Source organism: Nansenia antarctica (genome assembly GCF_963989245.1).
Source record: "Nansenia antarctica genome assembly, chromosome: 15".
Taxonomy (NCBI): Eukaryota; Metazoa; Chordata; class Actinopteri; order Argentiniformes; family Microstomatidae; genus Nansenia; species Nansenia antarctica.
This window is the reverse complement of record NC_137685.1, coordinates 11,931,995-11,950,999: the sequence shown is the minus strand read 5'-3', so window position 1 is coordinate 11,950,999 and position 19,005 is coordinate 11,931,995. Positions and strand designations below refer to the sequence as shown.

Sequence of the window (19,005 nt, the reverse complement as noted above, 5' to 3'; positions counted from 1 at the left end):
GGCCTTCAGGAGCAACTGTTTCTTCCAAAGGACTCTTTCCAAGTTTCCCAGCAACCGTGCCAGATCGTGGCTGGCCTCCCACAATACGTCTATTGTAATCCCAGTGAACAAGTTACATACCGATAGTCATGTCACATGGGTAGTCACCAAGCATAGTCATACCAGAACTGTAGTGATACCACCCCCTCCTTTGAGTTGAAACGTGGCAGGAGGGGAATTAAAACATTACCAATAAACAAATGCCCCCATAATGTAATTTTAACACCACATGACAATTGTCTTTCGAGTATGTTAGTAACAGTTAACAGTGTAGAGTCATTTTATTGTTTTGACGGAAAACAAAAACCACAATCTCAGTTCATCAGTTGGAGGCATTTTTAATTGTCTCCTTGGTTTCTAAAACAGGAAACGGTTGTGTAACATAGGGAGGTCAAAGTGCTAACACATGTTATTCAAACTGATGCAGCCCATGAGGTTTTTCATGGTCTCTTAAAGCAAAGAAAAACATGTCAAGATGTTACAACATGCATGTCATTAACATTTAAATAATTTGTCTAAAAATAAGATAAAACAAGTGGCACCCCCTGCCCCACAAAACACAATTCCTTTTTATCTTTACTAATAAACTAGGAGTCGTCATCAACAAAAAAAACATACAAGACATCCTACAACATCAGATGCTTGTTAAATGCGTAAGACCGTTAAGTTCAAGACTCAATAATTCTTGACACAGTTCAGAACTGTCATACTCCCCCACTCAATCTTTAATCAATATACTTGATTGATCAGCTAAACCCTTTGTTTGCTATTGATAGTGCACGCCTCGACGACATTGCAGAAAGCAGTCTCCCGCTTGTTAGTTCAAAAACGTGACAGACGTCTCACTTTAGTAAACTATTACCCTTATCTGCAATAAACAGTAAGAGTACATGTGCTTGGTCACTGTGCAGGTATTAAGCCAGAGGCAATTTTAACCCATACACGAAGTTCCTCACTCTTATTAAGTGCCATCATGAAATTACAAGTCAGTGTTACTTTTTCGGCCAACCCCCCCACCTCCAACGTCCAGGAATTCTAACTCAGAGAAAGCCTCGAGCTGACCTTTCTTTTTATGCAGAAAGAAAAACAAAACACCGACAATCATGTAACAAAGTCCAACAGTGACTGTGCAGAGCATTTGAGGATGGCACAGCGGTTATATACGGCCCTAAACAGACGTATGTAGATGCAAAGGACGGCCATTCAACGATATTATGTAGTTATTGTTTCTAGAGGGTAGGGGTCTTTGGGAGAGAACGTTGCATACATACATACAGGTGTATACATATACACATTATTTTTACACATCGAAGAAATAGATAAAGATATCATCAGTAGAGCACTCTTTACTGCCAAGCAGTAACTTTCACAGGGAGACCCTACATCTAAAAGGATTCCATTACGATTAAGACATTTTGCTCTTTGTATTACGATAACAACAGTAGTTAATAACAATCACCAAAACACTAGGTTCTATCCTTGTTTTTTTTTTGTTTCGTACTCTAAATCATATCTTAAGTTGGGAAACAGGACTATGGATGTCATGGGTTTTCAACCCTCATCAACATTTGATATGATTTTTGTATATATACTAATGGCTTCTCCCCTTTCACTAGCTAAACACTCCTCGATCAAAACAATAAACGCAGACTTTAAAAGTTGTTCTAACTGCCTTCAACATGGCCCCATCTGAGGAACGAGGGCCTTCCTCTCAGCTTGCAACAGCTCTCCATAACATCTCCAGTCAGTGGCCCGGGCACAGGGAACAGAAGAAAAGAAAAGCTGAGTGTGTTTGTCTTGTGGTTGGGTCATGTCTTGTTTTTCTCTTTTTTTTCTTCTTTTATGGTTTTTTTAGGTTGTTGTTTGCGCGCTTGCATGCCAAGACCCTCTTGCTGTTAGGGGATGCTGCCCTCTGCTGGTTGCCCCAGTGGCATTGCACAGCTCCTGCACCTCCACAGCCAGTTTAGTCCCTCAGAGCAGCTTCAGACTTCCAGTGACGTTGTTGACCATCTCTTCTTCCCCGATGATGGCCAAAACAGTGCGAGAGCCCGCCTCCACCTGCCAGATGGATTCATAGGATTTAGGTGAATGTCTTAACTACGACAGCTCAGCATCATCATTTTAGTTTTGTAAGTGCCTTACATTATCATTTTGTATTGCTTTTCATAAGCAGTTCATAACAATCCAGATGCACCATGTAACTTAGCTGTCAGTCAAAGGCAGGTTGACATTGATAATGATGAGGGCAGTCTGTGACATGCACTTGTTGACACATTGATAGCGCATGTTTATGTTTGGCTTGTGAAGGTTATATTTAGTATCATATAGTGCTATATATCATATAGTGCTCCTCAGAGACGTAACATTTTGAATCAGTTGCATTCTTTATTTTCACATGCACAAGGGTCTAAAGCTTGTGTATCGTTATCAACACACATACACAGTGAACCCTCTCATTCACCTGATCTGATGTTTCATGCTATCAATTTGTAACTGCACTGGCAGTATTTCATCCAGTGTAGTTTACACTTTGCAAACATCTTCCAGAGAAATTGTTCATTTCAAACAGTGGTTTTTGATCAATGTTGATGCGATGCCACAATAATGGCAGTGGGTGTATAAGCAACGTGCTGCTTTGTTAATATGGAGCCGTAATGATAATAACATAATAAAAATAACAGTTGTATAGCCATGCAATCAACTTGTCAGCCAACTGTTGGAATTTGGTATTTAATACTCTCAGCAAGGGGTCGGCTGGAGACAGCGACCCTGGAGCGATTAGGGGGGTTCAGTGCCTTGCTCAATGACACCTCGACTTGTGGCCAGCCGGGGTTCGAACCGCTGAACTTGTGATCATTATACACCGGCTCGACCTCCTGTGCCACTGCCGCCTGTGGTGATGATGATGGAGCGGTGGCGCCGTTAGGGGGTGGGCGTCTCACCTCGGTGCGCCCGGCGTCTTGGACCAGGTAGGTGGGGAGGCTGAGGCTCATGGCCAGGGCCTGCAGCTCCAGGAGATGGGCCATGTTGGTCCCCTGCACCACCACCTTCTTAGCACTGCACGGCGGGAAGGAAGCAACAACAAAACAGACAGATCACGTGATATACGCCTCTGAGCCGACACTTTTATCCATAGCGACTTACATTGCAGAGAGTGCAGACGTTTTTCAGTGTATACGGTTCCAGCGGGAATTGAACCACACAACCCAAGCGTTGTTAGTGCCATTCTCTACCAACTGAGCCACAGAGGACCAGAGTACAAAACATTTAGGGCCGGTTTCACAGACAAGGCTTAAGCCTAGTCCTGGACTAAATCACACTTTCAATGTAAAATCTCCATTGAAGATGCTTTTTAGTCCAGGATTAGGCTTAAGCCTTGTCTGTGAAACTGGCCCTTAGAATATGAAGGCTGTGCTGTAGATATACAGTGGAGTGCAAAAATGTGGGCACCCCTGGTTTAAATGTCTGTTATAATTAATCTCCAAGTGATTGAAAGCAAACCTGAACACTCAATTCTACAAAGTTAAACATTACACCTTTTTTTCACCTTTACACCTTAAAGCAAGGTTTCTTTTTATTTTAATAAGATGATTACTTTTAAGGCCCAGACCAAGGTGATTTACTCGTTAGGGCTTCAATGAATTGGAATGGATTCCACCAAATAGCAAGACATTCTAGAGGCTAATGTTCGAAGGTCAGTCCAGAAAATGAAGTTGAAGAGAGGTTGGGTATTCCAGCAAGACAATGACGCGAAGCATATCTAAAAAAAAAAGAGAAGGTTTTGGAATGGCCATCACAGTCCCCAGACTTGAATATTATTGAAAATCTGTGGAGATCTCAAACATGCCGTGCATGCAAGAAGGCCAAATAATATTTCTGAGCTAGAGGTGTTCTGCCAGGAAGAATGGGGGGAAAATCCAAAAACAAGAATTTAAAGACTCTCGCGACTACAGGACGCGTTTGCAAGCTGTTATAGTTGCCCGAGGAGGAGTTACAAAGTACTAGCTGACAGGGTACCCAAACTTTTGCAGGGCTTTTTCCTTGATTTAAAAAGTGATGAAATGTGTCATGTTTAACTTTGTACCATTTAGAGGTTAGGTTTGCTTCTTTTCACTTAGATATTAATTGTAAACAGCATTTTGACTAGAGGTGCCCACATTTCTGCACCCCACTGTACCCTGCTATAACTCGAATGTTATAAGACCACAGGTCGTGAAAAGGAGGGGGACACACTGCGGAGAAAAGGCAGGCATGGGTGGTATCGTCATGTGATCCAGCCAGAACCATTAGAAGTATGACTAGATCAAGCAGCCCAGCCCTTACCCGCCATGGTCCCATTTCCAGGCCATCTCCCTCCAGCTGTTCTTCTCCTGCAGGGCCTGGTAGAGACCCACGGCTGCGTGCCCCACCTGTGCAGCTACCTAGAAAAAGAAGGTTTTATTTGCCATGCATCAACTTGTCAGTCAATTGTTGGAATTTGGTATTTTTTGCTCGAGGGTTAGGCACAGGACTGGATTGTCCTTAAGTGACGTTGATGGAATACACCCCAGGACATCAAGATAGTGTCAATAAGGACAGTTTCATGTGGTATTAGGTCAAATGTGTGTTAGGTTTTGTTTTTCCATTTCCATTCCCCTGAGACTTTTCCCGTAAATGGTCTGGATCAGACAAAACAACCCAGATGTGTTTCACCACAGACATCAACACACTGCGTCCTGCCTGGTCCTTCCACTGACCTTTCCAACACCCATGGCCAGATCCATGTTGACCACAAACACCATCTTAAACATCAGATCGTCATCTCCCTCCTCCTGAGAGCAGAATGGACAAGACTTTAAAGCGGGCTCGCTCACAGTACAGAAGAGTTAATGTACAACGACGTGTGCCTATGCAGACTAAAGGCTAGCTTATGTACAGACTAAAGGCTATCTTATGTACAGACTAAAGGCTATCTTATGTACAGACTAACGGCTAGCTTATGTACAGACTAAAGTGTAGGGTTAGGGTTAGAGGTTAAAGGCTAGGCTTTTGGTCACCTCATTCTCCAACTTGTTGAAGTAGTACATGGCAGCCTCCTCTGCAGACACATTCCGGGTGTGCAAGAGGGCCTATTGAGGTACACAACAAAACAAAACAAATATAATTGTTCAATATTACGTATCAATTATCAGTAATGAAGATCGATCGAGGAATCTCAAGCTGAGAGCAAATGCGAAGTAATTAAGCTCATCATGTCCCAGAAACTGAAAACAAGAGCATTTTGAGCATCAACCTGCTTGGCCGCCTCCTCTGGGATGTCCAGCTCTCGCAGCTGCTGCAGGTACACAGGGTTGACCTCCTGGGAGACCTGAGAGTCTGGGCCTGTCTGCTCGGAGGGCTCCATCGTTCGCTGGGGAAAGGAAGATGTGGGAAGGAAGAATGGAATGGTCACCACAATCAATACAAACACAGCTGTTGCATGACGACAAGTTTGGCCTATACAGTCCCAGATTCCTGACATAGCCTTTATTTATGTAAACCAGCTCTTTTCCCTTCTTGTTTCTAGTATTTTTTTCCTAGCACCAGGGGAGCCACCCCTCCCAAATTTCGTTGTTTGGTACCTGTACTATATTAATGACAATAAAGACCATTCATTCATTCATTCATTCATTCATAACAAGGCCAGCTTTGGAGGATCATCATTTGTCATCCTCTCTCTGATTTGGAAAATGGACAAAAAGAAGCTAGCCATGTCTTGTGTGTCATCCAGTCATGAAACCTTAAGATTAGGGATATATCTGCAGTTAGATTAAAACGAGCTACATATGAATGTGAATGCACTGGGCGTCAGCAACCTGGTGAGTAGTAATAATATAGTAACATAGCCCTGGTCAGTCAGTCTGTCTCCTAGACTAGAGGCAACAAGCCACCAGGGCCAGCAGAGATGACAGATGAGGCTAATGATCAGCTAACGTTTAACAACATTATGAGTTATCCAGCTATATTCTTGCAGCGTTGCCAGATTTATCCGTTTTTGCAATGCGCATCGACCACACCAGTTCGCTGGCTCGTTCAGGTGCGGATGGCTAGTAGCTGGAGGATAGCACAGGCTAGCTAACGTTACATGACACCCAGATAACACACAGCTAGCTGACGTTAGCTAGGTCATACCTTGCAACAACAACTCAATTAGATTTGTACCCCATTTCGCTAGTTAATCGCTCGATCAAGCCTGAATATGACAACATATGTACACATGTATCCATGACAGACACACATGCCTTGTAGCTCCTACCTGTGTGGGCTGCGTAGCTACTGAGGCTAGCTAGCTGGTTAGCTGCGATCCCACGATATTCACTGGGATTGTTAAAGGCTCGCTGTTTAAACCAGAGGTCCCTCTTCGTCTGTTAGTGCGAGGAAGACTTTAACAGGCTGTTCGTGTAGCTGGAGGATGAATCAGGTTCATTCACTAGATGGGTGGTTCCGTGTTGTGGCTTCAGCGCTTTAGACCATTTTGGGCACAGATCGTTTTTCCTGCTAGACTACGGATGCCGGATGGCGTCAATGGCAGAGTCCTGCTAAATCCGGTCCCGGCGATATGTGCGTCGTATGTCAGCAAAGGAAAGATGAGAATTCGTTCCATCGATGGGTTCCACAAAAATGTAGCTTTTATGAATGAATGAATGAATGAATGGTCTTTATTGTCATTAATACAGTACAGGTACCATACAGCGACATTTAGGAGGGGGGGCTCCCCTGGTGCTAGGAAAAAGACTAAAAACAAGAGGGCCTAGGGTAAAATAAAATAAAAAAGGGAAAAGAGCTGGTTTACATAAATAAAGGCTATGTACACTATCTACTATACTATACTACTCTACTATACAATAAAACACTGTGCTGTACTCTATGCTATGCTGTAAATATCCTAACATTTCCTATCTCTGAACCTTATGTACCCGAGGGTTGTCATATTGCACATAGTATTGTTGCACATGGAGCTTTTATCAGAGAAACTGATATTATTCACATGCTTAAACTGATGTGACTAATTATGTGACATGAATGAAATTAATAGCCCACCACATACCTAGTTTATAAATATGAATAGAAATACTTCACACAAAAAAGACACACAATATCATTTTATGAATACTTTATTACCTCACCATCTGTAAGAATTTTGCTCTCTCTCTTATGCGCAGGTTAAGTCGCTATGAGTTACATTATTAAATCATTATGTACAATGATATTAACAGACAAAAATAAGAAACATCCTTAAAAATTGCTCCTTGCAGAGCCTGCTCTACACAGCTGAATGTATACAGCCTAACAATAGTTACAGTTTTTCCCTCAAAATAACTTCCATCTCCATCCTCGTTAAGCTTCATACATACTCGTCTGCATTGAATGCGCAGTGCAAACCATCCATTCCAACCAGACATTAGGGGTGTGTGTGTGTGGTCAGTATCAAATCAAATCAAATCAAATTTGATTTGTATAGCGCATTTCTTACAAGATGCAACTCAATGCGCTTCACACAATGAAAATGTTCAGTCAATCAGTCAATCAATCAATACTGACAGAGCCGCGAGCAGGCAAAAGTAAAAACCTGTATACTATGTAGCCAGGAAAAAATTCCCTTGCAGCCCTCTACCAATAGAGCGACTACTAGCCAGTTTGCCTACCAGTACCCAGCGGTCCCCAAGGGGAGGCCAAGGACCACCGGCACAAAGCAAGCAAGCAAGGGCAAAAACCTGTACACCATGTATCCAGGAAAAATTCCTTGCATATTATCGGCGTACACACTGTCCATAAATTTAGTGTTGTATTTGCATCATTCTGCATCCAGTATGGTCACAGGTCCTGCCAAAAGAGAATCTTAGGCACAGTTATGATGCAACAACACAATAAAGACAATAAAGATGACAGCAATACAACCTGATGGTGGTCCTGGTACACCCTTGTACTGGTTCCAGTACTGCTCTAGGTGCTATTTGGAGCTGACAGTGCCTCATCAGCACCCGGGTCCATTTTCCTGTCAACACAAATCTCAAAACACGAGTATGGTGTAATGGCCTAGTGATCCTAGTTCTATAATGTCCAATGTCTCCCTTAGTATCAAAAGGCGACATTGAATAAGTAGGTTTTGAGGTCACGCTTAAAAATGTCCTGAGTTTTATGAGGTTAACCTATAGACTATTATATGACTCGCCTATGCTGTGCCATCTATGGAAAACGAGGGGGTACACATACTATTCACTAGGAAGCCCACAGTGCACCCCCCATATACAGACATACCAGGTGGTCTCGGACTAAAATCAGGCGTCGTCAACAAACACCACCACACATTTGTGTGATAAGTTTCTTGGTATACAGCTTCATCAAAGGATTCATGTAAATATACACAAACTATTAATCAATCATGTAACCTATAAAGTTACAACATACTGTCTAGACAGACGTAAGAGTGAATGAAAACATACCTGGTCGTAGTACTTGTTGATGTACTTGTACAACTCATGCAGGGCGACGAGGTAATTCAACTCTCCTGAGTAATTCTGAAAACAAGGAAATATTTAATTGTGTGTTCATTCTGACTTGATCTCGTTGTATACGCATGCTTTGAATTCCTTTATAGAGACTCGTCATTTAGTGATTTTAAAAAAAATCTGAAAACAGCCATTTTCCGTACCCTGGACAGTTCGGCTAAAGCAGAGTTCATCTCCTGGTCACTGGCAGAGATGGTCTGTCGGATGTCAGCGTAGTACCTGAAAACACACACACACACACACGCAGACACACAGACACAGACGCAATTTTAACCCATACACGAAGTTCCTCACTCTTATCAAGTGCCATCATGAAATTACAAGTCAGTGTTACTTTTTCGGCCAACCCCCCCCACCTCCAACGTCCAGGAATTCTAACTCAGAGAAAGCCTCGAGCTGACCTTTCTTTTTATGCAGAAAGAAAAACAAAACACCGACAATCATGTAAAAAAGTCCAACAGTGACTGTGCAGAGCATTTGAGGATGGCACAGCGGTTATATACGGCCCTAAACAGACGTATGTAGATGCAAAGGACGGCCATTCAACGATATTATGTAGTTATTGTTTTCTAGAGGGTAGGGGTCTTTGGGAGAGAACGTTGCATACATACATACAGGTGTATACATATACACATTATTTTACACATCGAAGAAATAGATAAAGATATCATCAGTAGAGCACTCTTTACTGCCAAGCAGTAACTTTCACAGGGAGACCCTACATCTAAAAGGATTCCATTACGATTAAGACATTTTGCTCTTTGTATTACGATAACAACAGTAGTTAATAACAATCACCAAAACACTAGGTTCTATCCTTGTAAAAAAAAATGTTTTGTACTCTAAAGGCCCTTGCACACCAACGCGTTTTTTACGTCCGTTAAAAAAATAAATTAGAACTCATGTTGTGTCAACCACGCTTGCACACCAATCCGTAATTATTCGTCCGTCAAAAAAAAAAACGCAACAGGTTCGATTTTCTGCGTTTTCGCGTCCGTCAAAAGCGTTTTGAGAGTAGTTTTTTTTTTTACTCTGGCCAACTCTGGCCACCGTACGAATGTACACTGAGGTAAATAGTGAGAGACACACATCTCTGAGGTAAATAGTGAGAGACACATCTCTGAGGTAAAGTAAAGTGATAAAATAAGAGAAAGTGATGGCCTCCGAGAAGCTAATACTACTTGTGTCAGAGCACAAAGCTCTTTATGAAAAAAAGAGCCGTGATTACAAAGATTCAGAATATAAAGACAGAATATGGCAGAGTATTGGAGATGTAACCCCTTGCTGCCGACGAGTTCTGAGGATGGGGTGGATCCAATATTTCCTTTTCCTTTTCCTATTTTCAAGAAGTGAGAGGAGCACAAAATCATCCTCACTGCTTGAAGACTCCATGTTGCGTATTGCGAAAGGGTTAGGAGAGGAGAGTAGGAGTGTCAACAGACCCTGAAAGTTCGCAACGTAAAAAAACGCAACGGACCGGTGTGCAAGGTCTCTGTGCGTAACGTTTTTTTTTCGGATGACGGATTAAAAATACGCAGGCGTAAACGCACGCATTGGTGTGCAAAGGCCTTAAATCATATCTTAAGTTGGGAAACAGGACTATGGATGTCATGGGTTTTTAACCCTCATCAACATTTGATATGATTTTTGTATATATACTAATGGCTTCTCCCCTTTCACTAACTAAACACTCCTCGATCAAAACAATAAACGCAGACTTTAAAAGTTGTTCTAACTGCCTTCAACATGGCCCCATCTGAGGAACGAGGGCCTTCCTCTCAGCTTGCAACAGCTCTCCATACATCTCCAGTCAGTGGCCCGGGCACAGGGAACAGAAGAAAAGAAAAGCTGAGTGTGTTTGTCTTGTGGTTGGGTCATGTCTTGTTTTTCTCTTTTTTTTTCTTCTTTTATGGTTTTTTTAGGTTGTTGTTTGCGCGCTTGCATGCCAAGACCCTCTTGCTGTTAGGGGATGCTGCCCTCTGCTGGTTGCCCCAGTGGCATTGCACAGCTCCTGCACCTCCACAGCCAGTTTAGTCCCTCAGAGCAGCTTCAGACTTCCAGTGACGTTGTTGACCGTCTCTTCTTCCCCGATGATGGCCAAAACGTTGCGAGAGCCCGCCTCCACCTGCCGGATGGATTCATAGGGTTTAGGTGAATGTCTTAACTACGACAGCTCAGCATCATCATTTTAGTTTGTAAGTGCCTTAAATTATCATTTCATATTGCTTTTCATAAGCAGTTCATAACAATCCAGATGCACCATGTAACTTAGCTGTCAGTCAAACGCAGGTTGACGTTGATAATGATGAGGGCAGTCTGTGACATGCACTTGTTGACACATTGATAGCGCATATGTTTATGTTTGGCTTGTGAAGGTTGTATTTAGTTATCATATAGTGCTCCTCAGAGACTTAACATTTTGAATCAGTTGTTGCGTTCTTTATTTTCACATTGCGCAATCTGTATCATTATATGTTCACATGCACAAGGGTCTAAAGCTTGTGTATCGTTATCAACACACGTACACAGTGAACCCTCTCATTCACCTGATCTGATGTTTCATGCTATCAATTTGTAACTGCACTGGCAGTATTTCATCCAGTGTAGTTTACACTTTGCAAACATCTTCCAGAGAAATTGTTCATTTCAAACAGTGGTTTTTGATCAATGTTGATGCGATGCCACAATAATGGCAGTGGGTGTATAAGCAACGTGCTGCTTTGTTAATATGGAGCCGTAATGATAATAACATAATAAAAATAATAGTTGTATAGCCATGCAATCAACTTGTCAGCCAACTGTTGGAATTTGGTATTTAATACTCTCAGCAAGGGGTCGGCTGGAGACAGCAACCCTGGAGCGATTAGGGGGTTCAGTGCCTTGCTCAATGACACCTCGACTTGTGGCCAGCCGGGGTTCGAACCGCTGAACTTGCGATCGTTAGACACCGGCTCGACCTTCTGTGCCACTGCCGCCTGTGGTGATGATGATGGAGCGGTGGCGCCGTTAGGGGGTGGGCGTCTCACCTCGGTGCGCCCGGCGTCTTGGACCAGGTAGGTGGGGAGGCTGAGGCTCATGGCCAGGGCCTGCAGCTCCAGGAGATGGGCCATGTTGGTCCCCTGCACCACCACCTTCTTAGCACTGCGCGGCAAGAAGGAAGCAACAACAAAACATAAAGATCATATGATATACGCCTTTGAGACGACACTTTTATCCATAGCGACTTACATTGCAGAGAGTGCAGACATTTTTCAATTTGTAAAAAAAGGAAAAGGGCCCTTGGAAACCCTTTTGGATTATTCTTTGTTACCTTTTAATAAGATGATTACTTTTAAGGCCCAGACCAAGGTGATTTACTCGTTAGGGCTTCAATGAATTGGAATGGATTCCACCAAATATCAAGACATTCTAGAGGCTAATGTTCGAAGGTCAGTCCAGAAAATGAAGTTGAAGAGAGGTTGGGTATTCCAGCAAGACAATGACGCGAAGCATACCTCAAAAAAAAGAGAAGGTTTTGGAATGGCCATCAGTCCCCAGACTTGAATATTATTGAAAATCTGTGGAGAGATCTCAAACATGCCGTGCATGCAAGAAGGCCAAATAATATTTCTGAGCTAGAGGTGTTCTGCCAGGAAGAATGGGGAAAAAATCCCAAAACAAGAATTGAAAGACTCTTAGCTGGCTACAGGGCGCGTTTGCAAGCTGTTATAGTTGGCCGAGGAGGAGTTACAAAGTACTAGCTGACAGGGTTCCCAAACTTTTGCTTTTTCCTTGATTTAAAAAGTGATTAAATGTGTCATGTTTAACTTTGTACCATTTAAAGGTTAGGTTTGCTTCTTTTCACTTAGATATTAATTGTAAACGGCATTTTGACTATAGAGGTGCCCACATTTTTGCACCCCACTGTACCCTGCTATAACTCGAATGTTATAAGACCACAGATCGTGAAAACGAGGGTGACACACTGCGGAGAAAAGGCAGGCATGGGTGGTATCGTCATGTGATCCAACCAGAACCATTAGAAGTATGGCTAGATCAAGCAGCCCAGCCCTTACCCGCCATGGTCCCATTTCCAGGCCATCTCCCTCCAGCTGTTCTTCTCCTGCAGGGCCTGGTGGAGACCCACGGCTGCGTGCCCCACCTGTGCAGCTACCTAGAAAAATAAGGTTTTATTTGCCATGCATCAACTTGTCAGTCAATTGTTGGAATTTGGTCTTTTTTGCTCTAGGGTTAGGCACAGGGTCAGCCATAGTCGGCGCCCCTGGAGCAATTAGGGGTTAAGTGTCTTGCTCAGGGGCACATGCAGCTCCCTTGCGAGACTCAAAATAAGCCTGGATTGTCCTTAAGTGACGCTGATGGAATACACCCCAGGACATCAAGATAGTGTCAATAAGGACAGTTTCATGTGGTATTAGGTCAAATGTGTGTTAGGTTTTGTTTTTCCATTTCCATTCCCCTGAGACTTTTCCCATAAATGGTCTGGATCAGACAAAACAACCCAGATGTGTTTCACCAGACATCAACACACTGCGTCCTGCCTGGTCCTTCCACTGACCTTTCCAACACCCATGGCCAGATCCATGTTGACCACAAACACCATCTTAAACATCAGATCGTCATCTCCCTCCTCCTGAGAGCAGAATGGACAAGATTTTAAAGCGGGCTCGCTCACAGTACAGAAGAGGTAATGTACAATGATGTGTGCCTATGCAGACTAAAGGCTAGCTTATGTACAGACTAAAGGGTAGGGTTAGGGTTAGAGGTTAAAGGCTAGCTTTTGGTCACCTCATTCTCCAACTTGTTGAAGTAGTACATGGCAGCCTCCTCCGCAGACACATTTCGGGTGTGCAAGAGGGCCTATTGAGATACAAACAAAACAAAACAAATATAATTGTTCAAATGCAAAGTAATTAAGCTCATCATGTCCCAGAAACTGCAAGCAATTTGAGCACCAACCTGCTTGGCCGCCTCCTCTGGGATGTCCAGCTCTCGCAGCTGCTGCAGGTACACAGGGTTGACCTCCTGGGAGACCTGAGAGTCTGGGCCTGTCTGCTCGGAGGGCTCCATCGTTCGCTGGGGAAGGAAGAACGGAACGGTTCCACAATCAATACAAACACAGCTGTTGCATTACGACAAGTTTGGCCTAATAGTCCCATCCTGACATAACAAGGCCAGCTTTGAGGATCATCATGTCATCCTCTGATTTGGAAAATGGACAAAAAGAAGCTGTGTCCTCCAGTCATGAAACCTTAGGATCAGGAATATATAATGCAGTTAGATTAAAATGAGCTACGTATGAATGCACTGTCTGGGCGTCAGCAACCTGGGTTCGTGAGGGAAAACTGGTGAGTAGTAACATTTACATTTTACATTTTTGGCATTTAGCAGACGCCTTATTCCAAAGTGACTTACAATCAATACATTTGAATATCAAGCATGTGAATCAGCAATCCACCATTCGTTGCAGGAAGAGTACTCTAGCTCGGGCCCGGGGCCACTGATAGAAGGAAAAACCTTCTCCCTATTATCGCCTTCTACTAAAACTTTTTTTTTTTTTTTTTACTGGAGAAACTGAGAAACAGTACAAGGGGGGCAATAGAAGTTTTTAGGGACACAGTAGAGGGGAAAGCGGGTGTCTTTAGGAGACGCAGTGGTGAGGGTCAGAAGATGTCTCAGGAGGAGCAGTTAAGGTGTAACCTGAAGAGATGGGTCTTCAGTCTACGACGGAAGATGGGTAGTGACAACACAGCCCTGGTCAGTCTCCTCCTAGACTAGAGACAAGCCATCAGGGCCAGCAGAGATGACAGATGAGGCTAATGATCAGCTAAACGTGTAACGTGATGAGTTAGTTATCCAGCTAGATTCATGTGAGTGATCAGATTGTGGAATGCGCATTGACTCCACCAGTCTGCTCGCTCGTTCAGTGGCGGATCGCTAGCCTGGATGGATGGATAGCACAGGCTAGCTAACGTTACATGACACCCAGATAACACACAGCTAGCTGACGTTAGCTAGGTCAGACTAGTGATGGCGAGATGAAGCCGACGTATAAACTTGCCGTTAATTTTCTATGTATCCCAACTTCATCTGTGCCCTGTGAAAGGATAATTGTCAAAAGCAGGTGAAATCGTCTCAAAAAAAAGAAACCGCCTGAAGCCCAGCACTGTGGAGAAATTGTTATTTTTAAATAAAAATGAATAAATGAATAAAATGTTGTTTTCCTAGTAACACAAGCACATCAATTCAAAGCTTCACACACCAAATCCACGGTGTCATTATCACTCTGCCTGCTATACATTTATTGTCCACTTGATGGCGCAGTAGAGCAAATGAAGCAACACGAAGCTTCGGTCCATGTGTGACGCAATTTGATGGAAAGCTTCAACAGTTCAAGAAGCTTAATCTCGCCATCACTAGGTCAGACCTTGCAACAACAACTCAATTAGATTTTTTACCCCATTTCGCTAGTTAATCGCTCGATCAAGCCTGAATATGACAACATAATGTACACATGTAGTCATGACAGACAGACATGCCTTGTAGCTCCTACCTGTGTGATGCTGCGTAGCTACTGAGGCTAGCTAGCTGGTTAGCTGCGATCCCACGATGTTCACTGGGATTGTTAAATGCTTGCTGTTTAAACCAGTTGTTCCCTCTTCGTCTGTTACTGCGATGAAGACTTTAACAGGCTGTTCGTGTAGCTGTGGGTGGGTCAGGTTCATTCACTAGATGATGGGCGGGTTGTTGTGGGTTCAGCGCTTTAGACCATTTGTTGAATGGCACAGATCGTTCTTCCTGCTAGACTACGGATGCCGGATGGCGTCAATTGCAGAGTTCCGCTAAATCCGGTCCCGGCGATATGAGCGTCGTATGTCAGCAAAGGAAAGATGAGATGGGTTCCACAACAAATGTAGCTTTTATCAGAGAAACTCGTGACGTTAGAAATTAGAATTATAAGGTTCTATCTCAATTTTTGTCAAAATTGAGTTTTTTTTTTTTTTACATAATCTGATCCATTAGGTGTTTATTAATGCATGTGTGGTGTTATTTTTTTAAAATGTTGAAGTTTTTGAGTTAGTAATTCATAAAATACAAAGGTTCCATCTCACAAAACATAATGGAATGTAAAAACTTTGACGCTCAATATCTCTGAACTGCCCTATAATTCTAAGCTCACGAACTGATATTATTCACATGCTTAAACTTATGTGACTAATTATGTGACATGAATGAAATTAATAGCCAACCAAATAGGCTACCTAGTTTAGAAATATGAATAGAAATACTTCACAAAAAAGACACAACATATCATTTTATGAATACTTTATTACCTCACCATCTGTAAGAATTTTGCTCTCTCTCTTATTAAACAGGTTAAGTCGCTACGAGTTACATTATTAAATCATTATGTACAATGATATTAACAGACAAAAATAAGAAACATCCTTAAAAATTGCTCCTTGCAGAGCCTGCTCTACACAGCTGAATTTATACAGCCTAACAATAGTTACAGTTTTTCCCTCAAAATAACTTCTATCTCCATCCTCGTTAAGCTTCATACATACTTCGTCTGCATTGGATGCGCAGTGCAAACCATCCATTCCAACGAGACATTAGGTGTGTGTGTGTGTGTGTGTGTGTGTGTGTGTGGGGTCAGTATGAGGTTAACCTATAGACTATTATATGACTCACCTATGCTGTGCCATCTATGGAAAACGGGGGGTACACATACCAACAGGTTCAAACTAGAGAATCCACACAATTACACACGTCACGGAAGAACTCTATATACTCCCGTAAGAATGATTAATGATCACACAAGACTGTACTGGTACACAGATTGGTTTACAGTGTAGCGATAGGAAGGCATACTCATTGTCAGGCTGTTTTTGGTCACTATTCACTAGGAAGCCCCACAGTGCACCCCCCCATATAAAGACATATACCAGGTGGTCTCGAACTTCTCCCATCCATGAGACTAAAATCAGGCGTCGTCAACAAACACCACACATTTGTGTGATCAGTTTCTTGGTATACAGCTTCATCAAAGGATTCAGGTAAATATACACAAACTATTGGAGGCGTGGGATAGAATGGATGTCTAGCTCCAGATGAACGTTTCTTGGACACTGGAAAATGTGAACAGCCTCTGAAAATCGTACGACAAAACTCCTTCAGGTAAATTATAAAAAACATATATGTGTTTTATTCATGATTGTAATGTTTAATCAAACGTTGCACAAAGTGACTAGAAGGTCCAAGGGTTTTCTTTACAACCTCGTGGACAGTAAATACAGCAGTGTTATAGGAGAAGATTAAATTAAAGGAGTTGTCGCCATCTAGTGTTCAATAGACTACATTACAGATGTGAACAAGTGAGAGTGAGTTGCCAAAATTGTATCTTAAGTACCACAACAAAACAAAGTCAGATATGATTCAATATACTTTTCTTTGTTGAAAACATAAAAAGGAATGTTAAAAATAAAAAATGTACGATACGTTAAAGTGGAGGAAATCTTCACCATAAAAATACTGTGGAACACGTACTTCACTAAATCAAATTCTAAAAATGAGTCTTCTGTTGAGATTTTGGTTCCATCTCAGTTCTAGTCTCCCTCCAGTGACTGTTACCCTTTAGAAATATCAACATAAACAGCATAAAAGCAAAAGAAAGTCAGTCAATAAACCATTCACACAGAAAATAATTCACACCATTTTCAGTACCTTCAGAAAGACTGCATCTCTTGGTAAGTGTACCATTCTTGTCAACGTTCTGCCAGTCTATTTCAACGACTATAACACCCTCCCATCTTTGTGACATAAAATAGAACAAAACTTTGTAATGGACTTGGGCACTACCTGAAATGTTTCTGTGTGTGTGTGTGTGTGTGTGTGTGTGTGTGTGTGTGTGTCTTTGTGTACACAATACGTGGTTGACAGCTCCCCCACTGCCACCTGCCTGGGGTTATGTTTATGTATGTTTATGATTTGGACGGATATGTGCTGGCCAACTGTTCTGCCTTAGTTGAGGGGAAGAGATCAATATGATGTCATCAAAATGTAACATATCTAATTACATGAAAATGTTAACATACTGTATATGAGAAAGAATGAGTTAGTTGAAGAGGGAGGTGACACACTCAACACTCTATGAAACCTGCGTTAACTCTAGGGCACAGATCTAGGGTCAGTGTACTGTCCCATAATCCCCAATGAACCCCAATAGGGCACAACCAACACTGATAAAACTGTGGAGAATGGGTGCCGTGTCTGGTTCATTCATTTGCAAAAAAGAAAGAAAAAAAAAAGACCATAAAACAACGGCAAGAGAGAATACAATATATACATGTAATGCCCCAACATATATATCCTCAATTGTGTAAAAAACAATACAATGGTATCAGTATCGGTGGCAGTATAGGGGATTGCGTACACGTACACACACGTACACACACACGTACACACACGTACACACACGTACACACTCGTACACACTCGTACACACTCGTACACACTCGTACACAGTACACACACGTGTACGCACACGCACACGCACACACACACAAAGACACATTGACTCAATCATTCACACAGTTTAAAAGAAAGAAATTAACAAAGAAAGAAAGACATGACCTTAAAGCAACAACAAAACACACAAAGCAATAGAAGTACCTTTACGAAATTCATCCCAACCATTATTGTTTAGTGTGAAACTACTTTACGTCCCACAGAAAGATTGATCAGTGAGACCCTTCGCTCTCTGTCTCTCTCCATCTAGAACTTTTCTATTGGTTGAAAACACCAGGCTTGCTACTCTCCCATATAACCATAGATATGTGAGCTGTTATTAATGTATATCTTTATAACCTTAGACCTGGGACTACAAAGAGTTTTAGACTCCAAGTTCCATTTACACAAGATTACATTTCACAAAGCCCCTTTTTTCACAAAGTCCTAAATGAGGGGCAGAAGACACAAAATGGCCGCACTTTGGGGAGGGGGGGGGGGAGAAGAGCAGCGCATCCTCGTCCACGTCTGTAGACGGGTGTGTCTTCAGTCTTGTCCACAGCAGAAGAGAAGTGTCCCGTCCTGCCTGTAGAAAGTGTGCGTCTGTGTGCCCAAATACAACAGGCCTTTTGTGTGTGTGTGTGTGTGTGTGTGTGTGTGTGTGTGTGTGTGAACCCAAGTCACCCCTAGTCAAAATTGTGGCAAAAGGCGGCGGGGGGGGGGTATTCTGTCCACTCCTACCCCTCTGACAACCTGTCCTCACCCATCTGTCCGTCCGTCCGTCCGTCCGTCCGTTCTCAACCCCCTCTTGCTGTTTGTCCCCCAGCTGCAGCTCCCGGTGGTTAAAGCCCCCCCCCCAGACTGTGCGCACCTCTTAATTTGGTCCCCATGGCCTCCTCCACCTTGGTGTGGAGAGTCTGTGATTCCGCTG

The 19,005-nt window shown here is 42.7% G+C and overlaps 2 protein-coding genes across 4 annotated transcripts; both read right to left on the bottom strand.

Annotated features, from left to right (window-relative positions):
* Positions 1-376: 376 nt before the first annotated feature.
* On the bottom strand, positions 377-6,539 carry LOC308170643 (putative peptidyl-tRNA hydrolase 2). 2 transcript variants are annotated; one of them, XM_080545454.1, is made up of 8 exons: positions 6,314-6,539; positions 5,312-5,428; positions 5,076-5,147; positions 4,776-4,850; positions 4,363-4,460; positions 3,081-3,096; positions 2,982-3,047; positions 377-2,097 (listed from the first exon to the last, which is right to left on the bottom strand). In XM_080545454.1, the coding sequence occupies exons 2-8, from the start codon at positions 5,420-5,422 to the stop codon at positions 2,011-2,013; spliced, it is 525 nt and encodes a 174-aa protein (XP_080401580.1). In that variant the 5' UTR covers positions 5,423-5,428; positions 6,314-6,539; the 3' UTR covers positions 377-2,010. The 2 variants fall into 2 exon arrangements, with proteins under 2 accessions (XP_080401580.1, XP_080401579.1); XM_080545453.1 differs by having other exon boundaries at positions 2,982-3,096.
* A 708-nt stretch (positions 6,540-7,247) lies between these two features.
* LOC308170751 (putative peptidyl-tRNA hydrolase 2) lies at positions 7,248-15,346 on the bottom strand. 2 transcript variants are annotated; one of them, XR_013937799.1, is made up of 9 exons: positions 15,118-15,346; positions 13,524-13,640; positions 13,353-13,424; positions 13,123-13,197; positions 12,623-12,720; positions 11,594-11,708; positions 10,304-10,692; positions 8,711-8,786; positions 7,248-8,576 (listed from the first exon to the last, which is right to left on the bottom strand). XR_013937799.1 is itself a non-coding variant. In XM_080545587.1 (7 exons), the coding sequence occupies exons 2-7, from the start codon at positions 13,632-13,634 to the stop codon at positions 10,606-10,608; spliced, it is 558 nt and encodes a 185-aa protein (XP_080401713.1). In that variant the 5' UTR covers positions 13,635-13,640; positions 15,118-15,346; the 3' UTR covers positions 9,754-10,605. The 2 variants fall into 2 exon arrangements, 1 of the variants encoding a protein (XP_080401713.1); XM_080545587.1 differs by lacking the exons at positions 7,248-8,576; positions 8,711-8,786 and having other exon boundaries at positions 9,754-10,692.
* Between the last annotated feature and the right edge of the window lie 3,659 nt (positions 15,347-19,005).